At 34.3% G+C, this 14,581-nt stretch overlaps 2 protein-coding genes across 2 annotated transcripts; one reads left to right on the plus strand and one right to left on the minus strand.

The window, feature by feature from the left end:
• Positions 1-833: 833 nt before the first annotated feature.
• On the minus strand, positions 834-7,529 carry LOC133312694 (probable LRR receptor-like serine/threonine-protein kinase At1g67720). Its single transcript, XM_061513935.1, has 15 exons — positions 7,401-7,529; positions 6,639-7,176; positions 5,938-6,449; positions 5,638-5,767; positions 5,003-5,074; positions 4,843-4,911; positions 4,642-4,713; positions 4,423-4,491; positions 4,078-4,244; positions 3,741-3,994; positions 2,501-2,627; positions 2,352-2,417; positions 2,072-2,258; positions 1,850-1,982; positions 834-1,369 (listed from the first exon to the last, which is right to left on the minus strand). Exons 1-15 carry the CDS (start codon positions 7,468-7,470, stop codon positions 1,043-1,045), a joined length of 2,793 nt encoding a protein of 930 aa, XP_061369919.1. The 5' UTR covers positions 7,471-7,529; the 3' UTR covers positions 834-1,042.
• A 3,674-nt stretch (positions 7,530-11,203) lies between these two features.
• Positions 11,204-13,393, plus strand: LOC133312836 (E3 ubiquitin-protein ligase AIRP2-like). The gene is made up of 5 exons (XM_061514116.1): positions 11,204-11,457; positions 11,917-12,079; positions 12,552-12,618; positions 12,709-12,934; positions 13,042-13,393. The coding sequence occupies exons 1-5, from the start codon at positions 11,375-11,377 to the stop codon at positions 13,247-13,249; spliced, it is 747 nt and encodes a 248-aa protein (XP_061370100.1). The 5' UTR covers positions 11,204-11,374; the 3' UTR covers positions 13,250-13,393.
• Positions 13,394-14,581: the final 1,188 nt, after the last annotated feature.

Raw genomic sequence — 14,581 nt, forward strand, 5'->3', positions numbered from 1 at the left:
ATGGTTATACGAGTTTTATAAGAATTATGTTGTAGGAAAAATGATTGTATAATGTTATAGAGATTCTTTTTGTGTGCCATAATTTTATTTTATTTTTTGCTTTAAAAAGTGTTGGCTCCATAAAATATTATGTGTGTAGGAAAATTTTTCTGGTCATATTAAACGACAAACTAAAACTTCTATGCTTATCCCTGTATCAGCACACAACACACATTAGGTTATTTAGAGATTAGTTAGTAATTAGTTAGATACACATGTAATTATTTAGTGATTAGTAAAAGGTATATGTATATCAGTATTGGGTTATTTCGAGATTAGTTAGTAATTAGTTAGAGAGACATGTAACTTGTTAGTGATTAGTAAAAGGTATATTAGTCTTGTATAATTTTATTAAACCCAAGTGGTCATCAACTCAATTGGGATCCGGGTGAATAGATCATTAGTTGAACCGTTTAAATTAAATTTATATATAGATATATAATAAATATATAAATAGAAATAATATAACAACAAAAATAACCTGACTTAGTGGCTAGCACCGATTGAACTTGATTTATAATTTATTCACCATTTCTTAACCAGATTGTTGCATAACCAGTTAATTGATTGAACCAAATCTATTAATTATCCGGTTTCTTGTCTGACCGGTCGGTCAGACCGGTTTTAATAACATGTCTTATATCATAAACATTCTATTATATTATGAAAATTTCAATTTTTTCCAATTTCCTCTCAATTCTCTCATTGGCTTTTGTCAGAAGGCACTTTCCTTTTCCTTTCCAGTTTACAGATAACCAAATTAAATAAAAATAACTTGTTAATTCTTGCAACAAGCCACATGCAGATGAAGAATATTACAGTTTCATAGGTTCTAAGATTTGAAGGCATCTTGTCACTAGTCAGTGAGTGTCACTGTGGTATAAACATATTAATAGTGTAACCATTGACAAAAAGGTGAAGGAAAATAATGACAAGTAATGTACAAAATCTACCCACATAAGGTACTATGATTAGATAAAGAAAAAAGCAAAAAAAAAAAAAATTATCTTGCTGAAGGGAGGCAACCATTTGACAAGTCAGGGCTCTCAATTTCAAGAAAGCTTGTAAGTAAAGTTTTCCGTGAAGATTGTGGTTTTGAACTACATGAAGATGATGATAATGTTGGCTCACTATCTGTCCCTTTTTCAATCTTAGAAGCATCTTGTATAGCCAAAATGACTTCTTGCATCCTTGGCCTTGAGGCACCATGTTGTTCTACACATTGCATGGCAATTTCAGCTACCCTCCAAATTGACTCAGTTTTGACATTCCCAACTAGGGAAGGATCCATTATGCTTACTACATCTCCTTTACGAATTAAGGATCTTGCCTGCAAAACATGTAAAAAAAAATTAAGTAGGATAGGTATTAAAGTCTGCAACAAAATTTTAAAAAGGAAGCAAACTGGAATAGTGGTAAAACTGTTCCTTCATGACTGAAAGATCATGAGTTCCCTTTTCAGGAAACAGCCTCTTTGCAATTATGCAAGGGTAAGGTTGTGTACAAGAATTTCTTCCACCTCACACTCGCTAGTCGAGTTTAACGGAGAGTGGTTTTTTATGCAATTATGCAAAAGTAAGGCTGAGTATAAGGATTTCTTCCACCCACACTCGCTAGTCGGGTTTAAAGGGGAGTGATTTTTTATCTGCATACAAGAATTACCTCCACCCCACACTCGCTAATCGAGTTTAAGGAGGAGTGGTTTTTAGTATATTCCTAGCAACATATCTTCATATTGTTTCAGCTTCTGGTTTGGCAACCTTTACCGATGCTAACTTTTCAACTTTGGATTGTTCAAAAGCAAACATACCCAGTGAACAATATTCATTTCGGAACCATAATCTTCTGATGAAACAGGTTTTCTTCCAGATATCAGTTCTAGTAGAACAACTCCAAAACTGTATACATCACTCTTTTCAGTCAATTGCTGATTTGCATAGTACCTGTTTGGGGGAGGAAAAAAAAACTGAGCTCAACAAGTTCAGGCAAAAAAGATATTGTTGATCATGGACACATGAGATCCATGGCTTACTCAGGATCCAGGTAGCCTACAGTTCCACGTGCAACACTTGATATATGAGTTAAATCTTCTTCAGCTAGTCTTGAGAGTCCAAAATCTGAAACTTTTGCTCTCATATTGATGTCTAGGAGAATATTGCTTGTCTTTACATCTCGGTGAATGATACTAGGATTGCATCCTGTGTGTAAGTATTCAAGACCTACAGAAATTGAAAATTGCTCTTTAACTGTTAACTTGGAAGTGAATTTCTGAAATTACTTGTGGACCAATAAGTTAGTCATTAATCATCAACCTTTAGCTGAATCTTCTGCAATTCGAAGTCGAGCTAACCAGTCTAATTGCTTCTGATTTGAGCATTCTGTCAAAACATTGGAGTTTATATCAGGATTAGAATTCTTACTACTAGGTAAATAGATGAATGCTAGGGGTGTGGAATTAGACCATGAATGTGATCCCGTAAAGTGCCATTGTGCATATACTCATAAACCAGAATATGCTGATTTTCTTCTTCACAATATCCAATCAGAGGAACCAAGTTTCTGTGATGAATTCTTGATAGGAGAGCTACCTGCATTTTGTGACTTTACAATCAATGAGCTGAAAATTAATATTTTCTCATATTTTTCTAGTTGCTCTTAGCTATTAAGAAATTCATGTTCTAACGTATGTCTTTTGCTGTTAGACCTTAGCTGGAATTGAGAAGGTTTCAAAGTCTCAATTTTTTAAGCTGTTAGAGCAGTGACATATTTGCATCTTGAATAAGTAGTGCAAAACAACCAATTCAACCTAAAAGATTAAGTTGTTAAGTGAAGGTCCATCAATGGTTTTATTTTATATCTGCTAGCACAGGTATACAATCAATACCTCTTTTATCTTGATAATTTACATGGTATCAGAGTCTCGTGTCTTGGGTTCAATCCTTACCGCCCCCACTTTCTCTTGTGGAATCTTCTTAGCACAGGTAGGTGGGTCTGTGCATTATCCACCCTTCAAGCCCGATGGTCTCTCGTGTGAGGGCGCGCGTTAGAGTATAATATAAACCATTAAAAATATCCTCACCCAACACCTTAAGGTTTTGGGTTGAAGTGGTTCTTTACAATATCTCTTTTACACATACCCTCGCGCAAGAGCTTATTGGGCTTGAAGGGTGGACAATATACAGGCCCTTTCTATCTACATTAATAAATTCCGTAATATTAATTATTTGTTAATAGAATGAGGGGCGATAATGATCGAACTTGTGACCACTTAGTCACAAAGGCTCTAATACCATGTAAATCAACCAGTTCAACCTAAAAACGTATACTGTTAAGTGAAGGTCCATCAATGATATTATATTAGATTTCTCTAATATGTAGAATGCTTTTGTGACTTTACAATCAATGAGCTGAAAATCAAGATTTTCTCATATTCTTCTGGTTCCTCTTAGCTATTAAGAAATTCATATTCGAAAGTAGGTCTTCTGCAGTTAGACCTGAGCTGGAATTAAGAAGGTTTCATAGTCTCAATTTCTTAAACTGATAGAGCAGTGATATTTGCATCTTGAATACGTAGAATGCTAAGGAAATTCAAGGAATGCAATGCTTTTAATTAAACTGCAGCTGAAAATTTATGATAGGACACTGATAGATTGATTGTACAAAACTAAATCTCAATCAGGATTCAAATATGGAAATGCTACCTCATTCACAAATTGCTGGTTCCCATGGCTTGATGGATCAGTCATAATCTTAACTGCCACCTCTTTTCCATCTCTCATTTTCCCATAGTAGACTGATCCAAAGCTTCCTCTGCCAATTTTCTTTGAAAAATTATTAGTAGCTTCTTTCAACTCTGAAAGCGGCATATAATAAGCAATACCTTCATCCATTAAATTCCCACCCCGAGCAGATGAGTATCCAGTTAGAGGTTTAGTGCTACTGCGTCCAGAAATACCTGACAAGGCACAAGAATACTTTGATGGTAGAACTTGATATTTGTCAAGTTAAAAAGTATTAGATTTGACTTTGTTGATTAACCTTTTTCATCACGTTTCTGTTGAGATGTCTTTCTCCGCAGATTATGCAATAGCACCAAACTTGTTAAGAACAATATGAATAGAATCCCTAGTACTCCAATAGAAATTCCAAGCATCAAGTGAAAATGCTTCTTGTTCCCTTTATGTAGTCCAGGATTATCATCATAGCTGGAAGAGAAAATGAATGTCTGTTACTTCAATCTGGGTACTAAACTATGTAGAAAAGATCCTCGTCCTATTATATTCATACTGAAGTTATTTTTAATGTAAATTCAATGAATGTTTAGCATCTGCACTTAAAATGACTTAATACAAGAAAAATTATGCTGTTACTGAGCATACTTACTTGAAAATGATTTTTCCAGATACTAACCCTGCTGGTATTTCCCCATTAAATGAGTTATTCTGTATGAACCTGTCATAGATGCACAGATGCTGCATGATTAATGAATATCTGAGGGGTAACAATTATGTTCAGTTGAAGGAATTCAGGGCTAACTAGGAAAATGCTTCAAGTTGTTCTGAAAGTAGAGATGATAAACATTGATGATTAAGTGCTACTTACAGTGCTTGTAAACTTGGCAAACTACCCAAGTAAGATGGTAGTGGACCAGTCAATTTGTTGTTCTCTAGATGGCTGCATGTCATTAGTTGAAAAAACGAAAATAAGAAAAAAAAGGAGCTTAGAAAGAAGGATGTTTTTCAAAATATTGATTCAACCTCAACCCCTCAGAAAAAAGGGTATGTGTGAAACTACAGAACTTACACAATCTTTAGATTGATAAGATTACTCATATCAGGTAGTTGTCCAGTAAGCAAGTTGCCATCTAACCACCTAAGAAAACACAAAAGAATTACAAAAGAAACCACATGAAAAGAATAATAATAATAATAAGCATTCTTATTCTGAAGGATGATTTACTTACAACTCTGTCAATGCTTCCATGTTGTTGAGCTCACGTGGGATTTCACCCTTCACATTCCTTCTTGACAGGTTTCTAATACAAAGTTATTACCATTAGTAAAAATTTGTACTACTTGAACTTCCGGTAAAAATTCATGTAAAGAACTAATTCAACCCAAAAGCTTAAGCTGGTGGGTGAGGACTTTTTAATGGTTTTATATATCTCAACACGCCCCCTCACACGAGAGCCCACTAGGGTTGAAGGGTGGACGATGCACAGGCCCACCTACCTGTACGAAGAAAGAAATTCCACTATAAAGAAAGTGGGGGGCAGTGCCGGTAAAGATCGAACCCGGTACACCGAGGCTATGATACCATCTAAAGAACCAATTCAACCCAAAAGCTTAAGCTGATGGGTGAGGGCTTTTTAATGGTTTTATATATCTCAACAATTCACCATGGCAAAATTTTAGGTGAAGATTAGAAATGTTTGATGATAATTTTCCATCATGCTTCTGCCTAATTTGTTCTCCAACTATAATTATACCAGTAACTCTCATTAACTTTTTGAATTCAACATAAAATGTGTTTAAATCTGCTGTCAGAGATGGCAATTCACTAGACTAGAAGTTGGCATGAAAGGTATGGAGACTTTACATCTTTGTAATTCTAGGAGGGGTAGTGGTACTACAATTTACCCACTCCCAGGGTGTTGGAACACAAGGATCGCCTTCGTTCTTCAGCACACTTTCAGAAGACAAGGAGCTAAATGCATTTACAACATTTGCTGTAAAAGAAAAGTATGGTTAGCAATATGTTCAATTGATAGAGCAATGAAATTGTTGAAAGTTACTCAAATGATTTGACCTTTGTTGTAATTACATATCCATATTAGCTATGTAATACCTGCACCAAAAGATCTATTTTCTCAAATATATACTGACATTAAGAACTTACAATCTTGCCTGTCGGTCTTTGAAGCAATTTGTAAGTATTTGCTTATTTCCATTGCATTTAGAAGAGGTCCTCTAGTAGAATCCCGGGTCTTAACAAAGTTGAATGAAAGAACAAAATCCAGACTCACATTCATGTAACTTGGTTCATAAAGAGTGTAACTCCCATTAGCATTCTCAGCTATGTTCACCACTGCATTGCTATAGTCAGCTATATAAGGTTGCTCCAATTTGAATTTTCTAGTCTCATTCTTACCCAGATCTTGAATCTCCGCGAAATACGCGTAAGCTCTAGCATAGGCAGGGAAGTCTTCCAGGTTTAATCTGTAACTAAGTTCTCCTTTTGTGCCAACAACTGCAGTTTGCATCACTTTAACAGGTGGATGTTCTCTTGTCTCTATGTCTATGTTCTTTGTTGTGTTAATTCTCTCTGTGCCTGAGGCTACCCCAACAAGATAATTTTGTCTTTTAATAAGATCAGAATCCCAAATTCTATCATATGGGTCATCTGGATACCTGATAAATATTTGTCAACAAATCAATAAATAAATCAAGCTGATAGCACCCAATATTTGGATTTTCAGCCATGCTGCAAAATTTTAAATCTAGGTTCTGTTGGTTTTTTGTTCTCTCAGTGAAATGTTTGAAAACCAAAAACTACAGCAGATGTAGAAAAGAAAACACTATGAGGTGGAGCTACCAGACCTTACAGCATCCTCGCTTGGAGCACCAAAGTTAATTCTTGCAGCCACTTTCAAGAAGAAATCATCCTCAAAATCAGTGGCATACATAGAAAGATTCAAGGGTCTAAGCTCAAGGGTAGATATGAAGGGAGAACCAGTTGTAGCACAGCACATGCAAACATCAATTGAGTTAGAGGGTGCCCTGAAGATCATTTCCTTTACATATATTCTTGAAGCATCATATATTGACACAGTAGCCCATTTTGTTGCATCCAAGTAGAGCTGAAACTGAGGGTATGTGTCTCCATTTTCCAAGCTTCCATACTGAAACGTTGCTCTTACCAGATACCTTCTTCTCTCCTCAGTGCTAAGTGTATAACAGTATTTCCTGCTATCTATAGGAAAGTCTCTGCGTCTCTTGTACTGAACCTTGTTTCCATTGGGATTTTGGATTTCCACTTGCATGCCATGGTTCATGATCTCAGAATCTGAAATCCATGAAAGCCCTGTGCTTGTATCTGTGTAGTTGCTTGTGCCTCCACAGTCAATACTGATAAATTCTGCATCCCAAGTCAATTATCTCACAGATTTAGAGCCCCATCATGGTTCTGTTTTCTTCCTTCTATCATAAAAATGACATGGTTTCCACAGAATAAACATATTCTACTTAGAAATTATGTGTTTTTAATTGAAAATGAGTTAAAGTTTTGGCATGCATGGTTGCTTGAACTGAAAATGAATTCAAAACTAACATCCTAAGTTGTTGTCTACTAAAGAAACATACCTTGAAGTTGGCAAACAGCATATGATGTTAGAAGAGAAAGTGTAACCAGAAAGAGAGAAAATAAACCCATTGGAGTTAGGAAAGAAAACTAATAATTTGCATCAAGAATTTTGTGTGATTGTTGACATTAACTGCTTGTTTGAGTTCAGCATCTCAACCAGCTTTCTCCCACTTAGCTTTAACTTTATCGATTGATAAGTTTGTTGATTGTTCATTCACGTTTGTAACTTTATCTGATGTAGGAATCTTCTTTTTCTTTAAGAAAATAAGAGTTCATGTTCTCCTTTTTTTCTCTTTACGAAAGTGACACACAAGGCACAAGCTCAATATTTTAGGCCCACTCACTTGTTTTCACTCTAAGAAGCTCCCAAAAAAACAAGACTACTTGGGTACAATGAACTCTATTGGGGCTATACGACAACATGAACAAACATATGTCATGTTGTATCAATCATCTTGCCATGCACTCCAACATTATTATCAGATCCATGGATTTGGTCTCTTTTCTTTGTTATTAAGAATTCACAATAGTTTAAGGGTTCATTGGATGGTAAGAAAGAACTTGTGTCGTTTTAGTGACTTACACAAAGTTTAATTAATAAGATTTTGTATAAATTTGAAAAGTTTTTTTTTTTTACTTTACACATCAGTGATGTGACTGAGGAGAGAAAAAAAAAGTAACTTTTCAAATTTACATAAAGTCTTACCGATCCAACTTTCTGTAAATCGCTTAAAAGAACACAAGTTTGTATACTTCTTTTTCCAATAGTTTAATAGTGAATTTGAAACCCCACTTTTAATTTATTGACATAAGTTGATGGATGATATATAAATGGTTCGATTTTTCTGCGGCCGTTTTACATGTAGTAGTGATGAATTTTCCATATATATAGGTTAAAGTATTTAATATGGAGAATCATAACCATACACAAACATTAAATGTGAAAAATTATAACCATACACCTATCATTGCTGCACATATAACAACTTTAAATATGATTTTACTCATATAAATACTATATAATGTTACAAATTACATAATAGACACAACCTTAACTATGCTAAAAGCAGGGAAATAGGTGCATGATTATTAATCTTATCAACAGTGCCTTTGGACCATGTTGTCTTTCTGCTTTTTGAAGTTTGAAAAAGTAAACAAATAAAGTGCGGTCCCCTCTTTAATCTCGATGCAATCAATTCGGTGGTCCAATATGCACATATTCAGTGTGTCTACAATAGCAACTCTGGTTCCTCCTGTTTTCCGCCATAGGACATTTTTTTGCAAGTATCAAGTTCCAACTTAGGCATCAAAATTCAAAACAAAATAAATAGAAAAATAAATCCAACAATTAAAACAGATGCTTACGCTATTCAGTTAAGTAGGCAAACAGAAAGTTTATTTTGATGAGAAAAGTTTTATTTTATTTTGTAATCTTAGCGTTTATTTAGCTATTAATTTTTTTTTATAGAAAAAAAGGGTATATCTAGTATATCTGAATTGTCGTTTGGCTCCAACTGGAGGGGACCCCACACGTTTTTAAGGCATAACAATCACTATCAGGCACGATATCAAACTTAGTAGCACCTCCTTCTTTAGGCCCTACACTTGTATAGTTGTATTTGTATCTATATGACAATAACTTTGTGAAATTTTGGGCATTTGCCTTAACCAAGGGCTGGACCTGTAAATGGAATGGACTGACAAATTTCTTTTTTAAATTTCAAATTTCTTAGGGATAATTATAGTTATTTTCCAAGTATTGGCGCAAATTATTACACTTACATCTATTTAGTTTGCAACATTAGTGTTTTTTTTTCATATATCGATTTTTCATTATTTTTTTAAGGTGAGTTGGTTTATTGATTTCAACTCTTTAAATCGACTATATAATTAGTCTGAAGCCAGTATAGTTAAAAATCTGCACCCCTTTCATCTTATCATGGTTGACAGTTTCATCTTACGCACTTTGATTTTTTTTTTTTAAATTAATTTTTTAAATTTAATATCTTTGAGATGTGACTTTATTTAGTGTTATATTTTAAAACTTTATTTAAACAATGATTCTGGTAAATATAATGTTGTTAAATTTGTTGGCAAAAATTGCTTTTAAATGTGTAATTATTAATAAGGCCATATGAACATTCTTTGAGGGTATATTTGTTACTTCAATTCACCCCTTTCCCAAAGAAGACTGAAGCACAGGGATAACCTTTACCTTTGTTCTTCTTGACATTTCCAGAAGACAACAAGCGAAATGCTATACAATATTTATTGGAAAATGAAAGTATACTTAGCAATCAGTTCATTAAGAAGCAGCATTGTAAGTGTTGAAAGTAAGTCATATGATTTGATCTAGAATCTAGATGTTATTACCATGCACCAGTAGATATATTTTCACAAATAAATAGTGACATTAAGGCAAATGAAAGAACAAATTTCAGAATCACATAACCTGGTTTATTATATGTAAAAGGTGAAAAAAAAAAAAAACCAATGAATATGGTGTATGAGTAGAGGTGGCAAAATCATCCTACCATTAACCTGCCAAAAAATGAGCCAGTCCACTCCGCCCCACTTTTAAAATTGGACTGAAAAACTCTGTCAGCGTCGTTCCGTTTGGCGAGTTGGTCCGTCAGTCCGAGCTTATTTTACACTGACTTACCTCGCTCCACCTATACCTACTATCAACCCGTCAAAAAATGAGCTCATCCCGTCCTGTCCCACTTTTGAGATGGGTTAAAAAACTCAATCCGCCCTATCCCATTTAGCTAGTGAAGTGAGTTGACCCGCCGAGTTGCTGTTTGCGGTTTTATACGAGTGTATCTAATATTTATTCCACACGCTTACAACATAACAATCACAGTCCCATCATTTAACATAACACCTTCCTCGTTAGGCCCTTTATTTAGCTTCTTTGTAACGTTTTGGGCCTTTGCCGTCACAATGGACCGAACCTATAACTGGACTGATGTGATGTACATTTATTGGACTTGCTAGGCTCTAGAAGCCTTGCTTGGTGTTTAACGAAAAATGATTAAATGCACTGTGAAATTATCCACAAAAGTCTGCATTATAAATATTCACAATTTTTAAGAATTTAATTTTAGGATAATTTTTACACGATTAATCAATTATGTCTACCACTATCACATTGTTAAAAAGAATTGACTGAAACAGTATCAATACATAATTAGCTAATTAGATGATAGTGTATACAAAGTTTTATAATTTCAATTAATAAAAATTAAATCTATAAATTTTTTCTTACAAATTTTTGCGTCTATCAATTATTATATTTTTTTAGTAGGTAATATTTTAAGTGGAAAAAAAAGTAGTTTTTGGATTTTGCGGTAATTAGCAAAGGATGACAATAGTGTAGAAAAACGCTGAGAAGTTTAGCATCACACATGCAGTTTCTTTGCTAATAACATCTTTATGCGAAATGATAATTCAGAATAAATATCATAATCCAAAACCATAAAATAATAAGCTAATAGTACTAATTATATAATTGTCACTTATCCATTTACAAATAACTCGAGGCTTAGAATTATAAGAGAAATATGAGAAATGAAAAAGTAAAGAAAAGTAGGTGCAACTCAACAACTATTGTAGGGGACGGTGGAACATTTATATTAAGAGACTTTGACACAAACAAACGGTAAAATTAACACCCAGCACAGCATTGCAGTTGACCACCAAATTAATGAAGGAAGGAAAAGTAAGTTATGTGAGATAAGGCATCCTTTTCTTTCCTTACAGTGTGAGAACTTTCAAAATTAAGCAACCTTCTTTCTCTGCTTTTATATCCTTCCTTTCTTCATTCCTTCTAATCTCATGCTTCAAAATTTCCCATTCAATTTCATAGAACAAACCATACTGGTTCCTTGCAAAAAAGCTCATCAGACTTTTCTTTTCTTTTTATTTTCTTTTCTATCATACTTTCTACCTTTTTTCTTGTTTCAGACTTATAATGTGGCAAAAGCAGCCCAATAATTCTTCTTATAGTGATTCTATCAAGGCTCTCGAAGCTGATATCCAACATGCTAATACCCTGTAAGTTCCTTATTTTTTCATTATTTTATTTTTTTAAGGGATATAACTGTGCAATGTTATAGAGATTCGTTTTGCGTGCCTTAATTTTTTATTTATTTTTTTGTTTTAAAAAGTGTGGGCCCCACAAAATGTTGTGAGAGTAGGAAAGTTTGTTGTGTTATGTTAAAGGATAAAAGTAAAACCCTATAACTTATAATTACAAATGTATCAATTCCAATTTTTTAAGGTAGAATAGTCTCCCATTCCCATAAATTATCTCTATTCTGAGTTACATATTTTGATCATATAGCAGAATTACCTACAAAGAGAAGTCATCTCCATATGTCACAATTTTCCTATAGTTTGGTCAATTTTGTTTATGTTGTGAAAGTGAAAATGCTACTAATACTACTAAGCTATCATGAAATTTTATGCTTGAGTTGTCTGCTTATGCTAATGTTGTTATTTAAAAAAATTCAGGTCATCAGCACTTCCTCGAGATTATGGTGGGGACTATTTTCAGATGAAATTATCTTACAGCCCTTTTGCTCATCTTTTCTTGCACTTGATCGAATGGTTGGATTTTAGTTGTACAGATACTTTGCCCACGTATTTGGGCTTACTCCACATACTTATTTTCAATGTTAGTCAATATTATCACTCATCTTTTCTGGTTAATTTCTTCTCTCTTTTTTGCTTTCCTCCTTAATAAGTCTTAGAATTCATAACAGTGGCCAAAGTGTTACTGTTGGAAAAAAAAACACCAAAATGTTACGTTAACAGTAAGTTTTGCCAAAATGTCACGTGGCATGTAGCGAAATATGCCGCGTCAGAATGCACAGAACCAAAAATGTCACGTGTCAGTGTAGCGAAATTCTCCCTGTTTGACACGTGGCATTTTTGGTTCTGACGTGGTATATTTCGCTACACCGTGTAGCGAAATATTTGCACACGTATTTCGCTACACAGTGTAGCGAAATATGCCACGTGATATTTTGGTGTTTTTTTTTGCGAACAGTAACACTTTGGCCATTGTCCCTTAGAATTCTTTCACTCTTTTGTCCACCTTTTTACCGTGGAGATGCAAATGAATTAGCTTTACTTTGTTTGTGCAGGTATATGTTGATGGAATGCCATCTATTTCCTCAAAAGAAAGGAAAGCCACAATAAAGGAATTCTATGGTATGTTTCAATGTTAACATGTATCTAACTTTCTTGATGCCTTTATCTCTTCAACTCTTAATGAATTTAGATGATGACATGTTCTTGCAGCTGTAATATACCCTTCATTGAGGTTACTTCAAGGCGAGTTTAATGTGGCTAAAAACAATGATCAAAGAAGTAGCTGTGCAGATGTTGTGAGCAGAAAGAGGCTTGAAAAGCTTATTGATAAAGATCTAGAGGGAGAAGAGGAATGTGGCATATGCATGGAAAACAGCATGAAGATGGTTCTGCCTAATTGTGTTCATACGTTGTGCATTAGCTGCTTCCATGATTGGTACTGTCAATTGCCACACTTTTAGAAAAATTTCTTGTCTTTATTATAATAATGACTTGCAAGTGAAACTTATGGCCATTGAAAATGGTAATATATGAAATTTTCAGGTACATGAGGTCAAAATCATGCCCATTTTGCCGTTGCAGCCTCAGGATGGTCACTCCTAGAGATTTATGGGTAGTTATTGGCAACAATGATGTGGTTGACAAGGTTACCATTGCAAAGGAGAATTTAAGACGTTTGTACCTTTACATGGAAACACTACCTCCGATTATACCGAATGCACATGTATATTCATTCAATTACATGCTATAACTTGAAGAGAAGGGGTGTTAATTATAAGAAAAATTTAGAAACCTTTTGTATGAAGTGTCTGCTAGTGGAACCGCAAACTGCATATAATTGACAGAAACAATTTGTACGTGCCCATTTCTTCAACTGAGTCCAGAATTGGAGAGGCTGTTCTTAAGATTTACTGAAGCACATGATATGGTAAATCTTAACAAAAAGTTCCCATTATAAAATTTAAAAAATTGCGCTTGGGATTCAACTCAATTGTTTTGAACTTGAGTTAGTAGATTGAAAATGGAAAGCTCAATAAATCGATCAATGATTAATGAATGACTATTGTATATTCCCTTTACAAATGTGGCTTGATATGCTTTATTACTGTAGCCTCAGGCTTTATTAAATTGAAAGAGTGAAACTATGAAGGCATCATAAATATTTTGATTTTTGGCTAATGAAGTCTTAAGTTCTTGTTCAATGACTTGGAAACTGACACGTTCTGGCTTTTGGTACACCATTAATCGGTGGGAAAAGTATGGTCAGGTTCACGAGCAAAGTTAGTGTGATTCGAGACCAACAAAAGTTTGATGGAACTGAGGTGATAGAAAGAGAGAAAAAGTTGAGGAGAGAGAAAAAAGAAATTTTTAGTCGAGGTGTCAAGCTTTTAGTGGAAGAACTATGGTAGTCCCGGATCATATTATTATCATATCACATTAATATGGTGGTCCCAAGAACTTAGGTTTATTTTTTTTATCCACTCTCTCCATGATCTACAATTTTCTATACTTTTAAATAAGAGGTAAGTTAAAGAATTTATGAGAGATGCTGAGAGGGTTTATTTCTCGAAACCTTCTTGCAGTGGGGGATTCAATTTAAATGACCCAACTCTTGGAAATGGCCCAATGAAAACCCTGGGCTTATGTTGGGGTATTGGGCTATTACTATTAATGTGCTAGGAAAGAACTCCAATATCTGTACTTACGGTAACACATAATCACAAGATTCACAACTAGGGGTGAAACTTGACTGGACCGACCTATAGGGGCTTACGACTCGACCTACGTCAGGCAAGACTTGACCTAATATATTTCGTAAAATAGGTCGGGCTTGAGCCTTGAAAAAGCTTGTTTAATAAAAAAATCGTAGGCTCACTTTCAATAGGTCTGACCTATAAGCCTACAGGTCGGCCTATATTATACTATTTATTTTAAATTAAATATAATAAGTATGCCTTGAAAAAAAAAGATATAAATTTAATCAATTGCAATTATTTCTAACTTAATTATATTTGATTATATTTTAATAGAAATCTGACTTTATTTCTTATATAGTAGGAACTAACATCTCAGCATGTTAGAT

This window comes from Gastrolobium bilobum, unplaced genomic scaffold (genome assembly GCF_033153095.1).
Source record: "Gastrolobium bilobum isolate Gb01-03AN ecotype WA unplaced genomic scaffold, APGP_CSIRO_Gbil_v1 utg35897, whole genome shotgun sequence".
NCBI lineage: Eukaryota > Viridiplantae > Streptophyta > Magnoliopsida > Fabales > Fabaceae > Gastrolobium > Gastrolobium bilobum.

Excerpts from the sequence above, each read along its gene's own strand:
- LOC133312694 (XM_061513935.1), bottom strand. The coding sequence starts at position 7,470 with ATGGGTTTATTTTCTCTCTTTCTGGTTACACTTTCTCTTCTAACATCA. Across the intron at positions 7,177-7,400 it reads TGCTGTTTGCCAACTTCAAG|AATTTATCAGTATTGACTGT; the intron begins GTATGTTTCTTT and ends CTTGGGATGCAG. Across the intron at positions 2,628-3,740 it reads ACCAGCAATTTGTGAATGAG|GTAGCTCTCCTATCAAGAAT; the intron begins GTAGCATTTCCA and ends CACAAAATGCAG.
- LOC133312836 (XM_061514116.1), top strand. The coding sequence starts at position 11,375 with ATGTGGCAAAAGCAGCCCAATAATTCTTCTTATAGTGATTCTATCAAG. Across the intron at positions 11,458-11,916 it reads ATCCAACATGCTAATACCCT|GTCATCAGCACTTCCTCGAG; the intron begins GTAAGTTCCTTA and ends AAAAAAATTCAG. Across the intron at positions 12,935-13,041 it reads ATTAGCTGCTTCCATGATTG|GTACATGAGGTCAAAATCAT; the intron begins GTACTGTCAATT and ends TGAAATTTTCAG.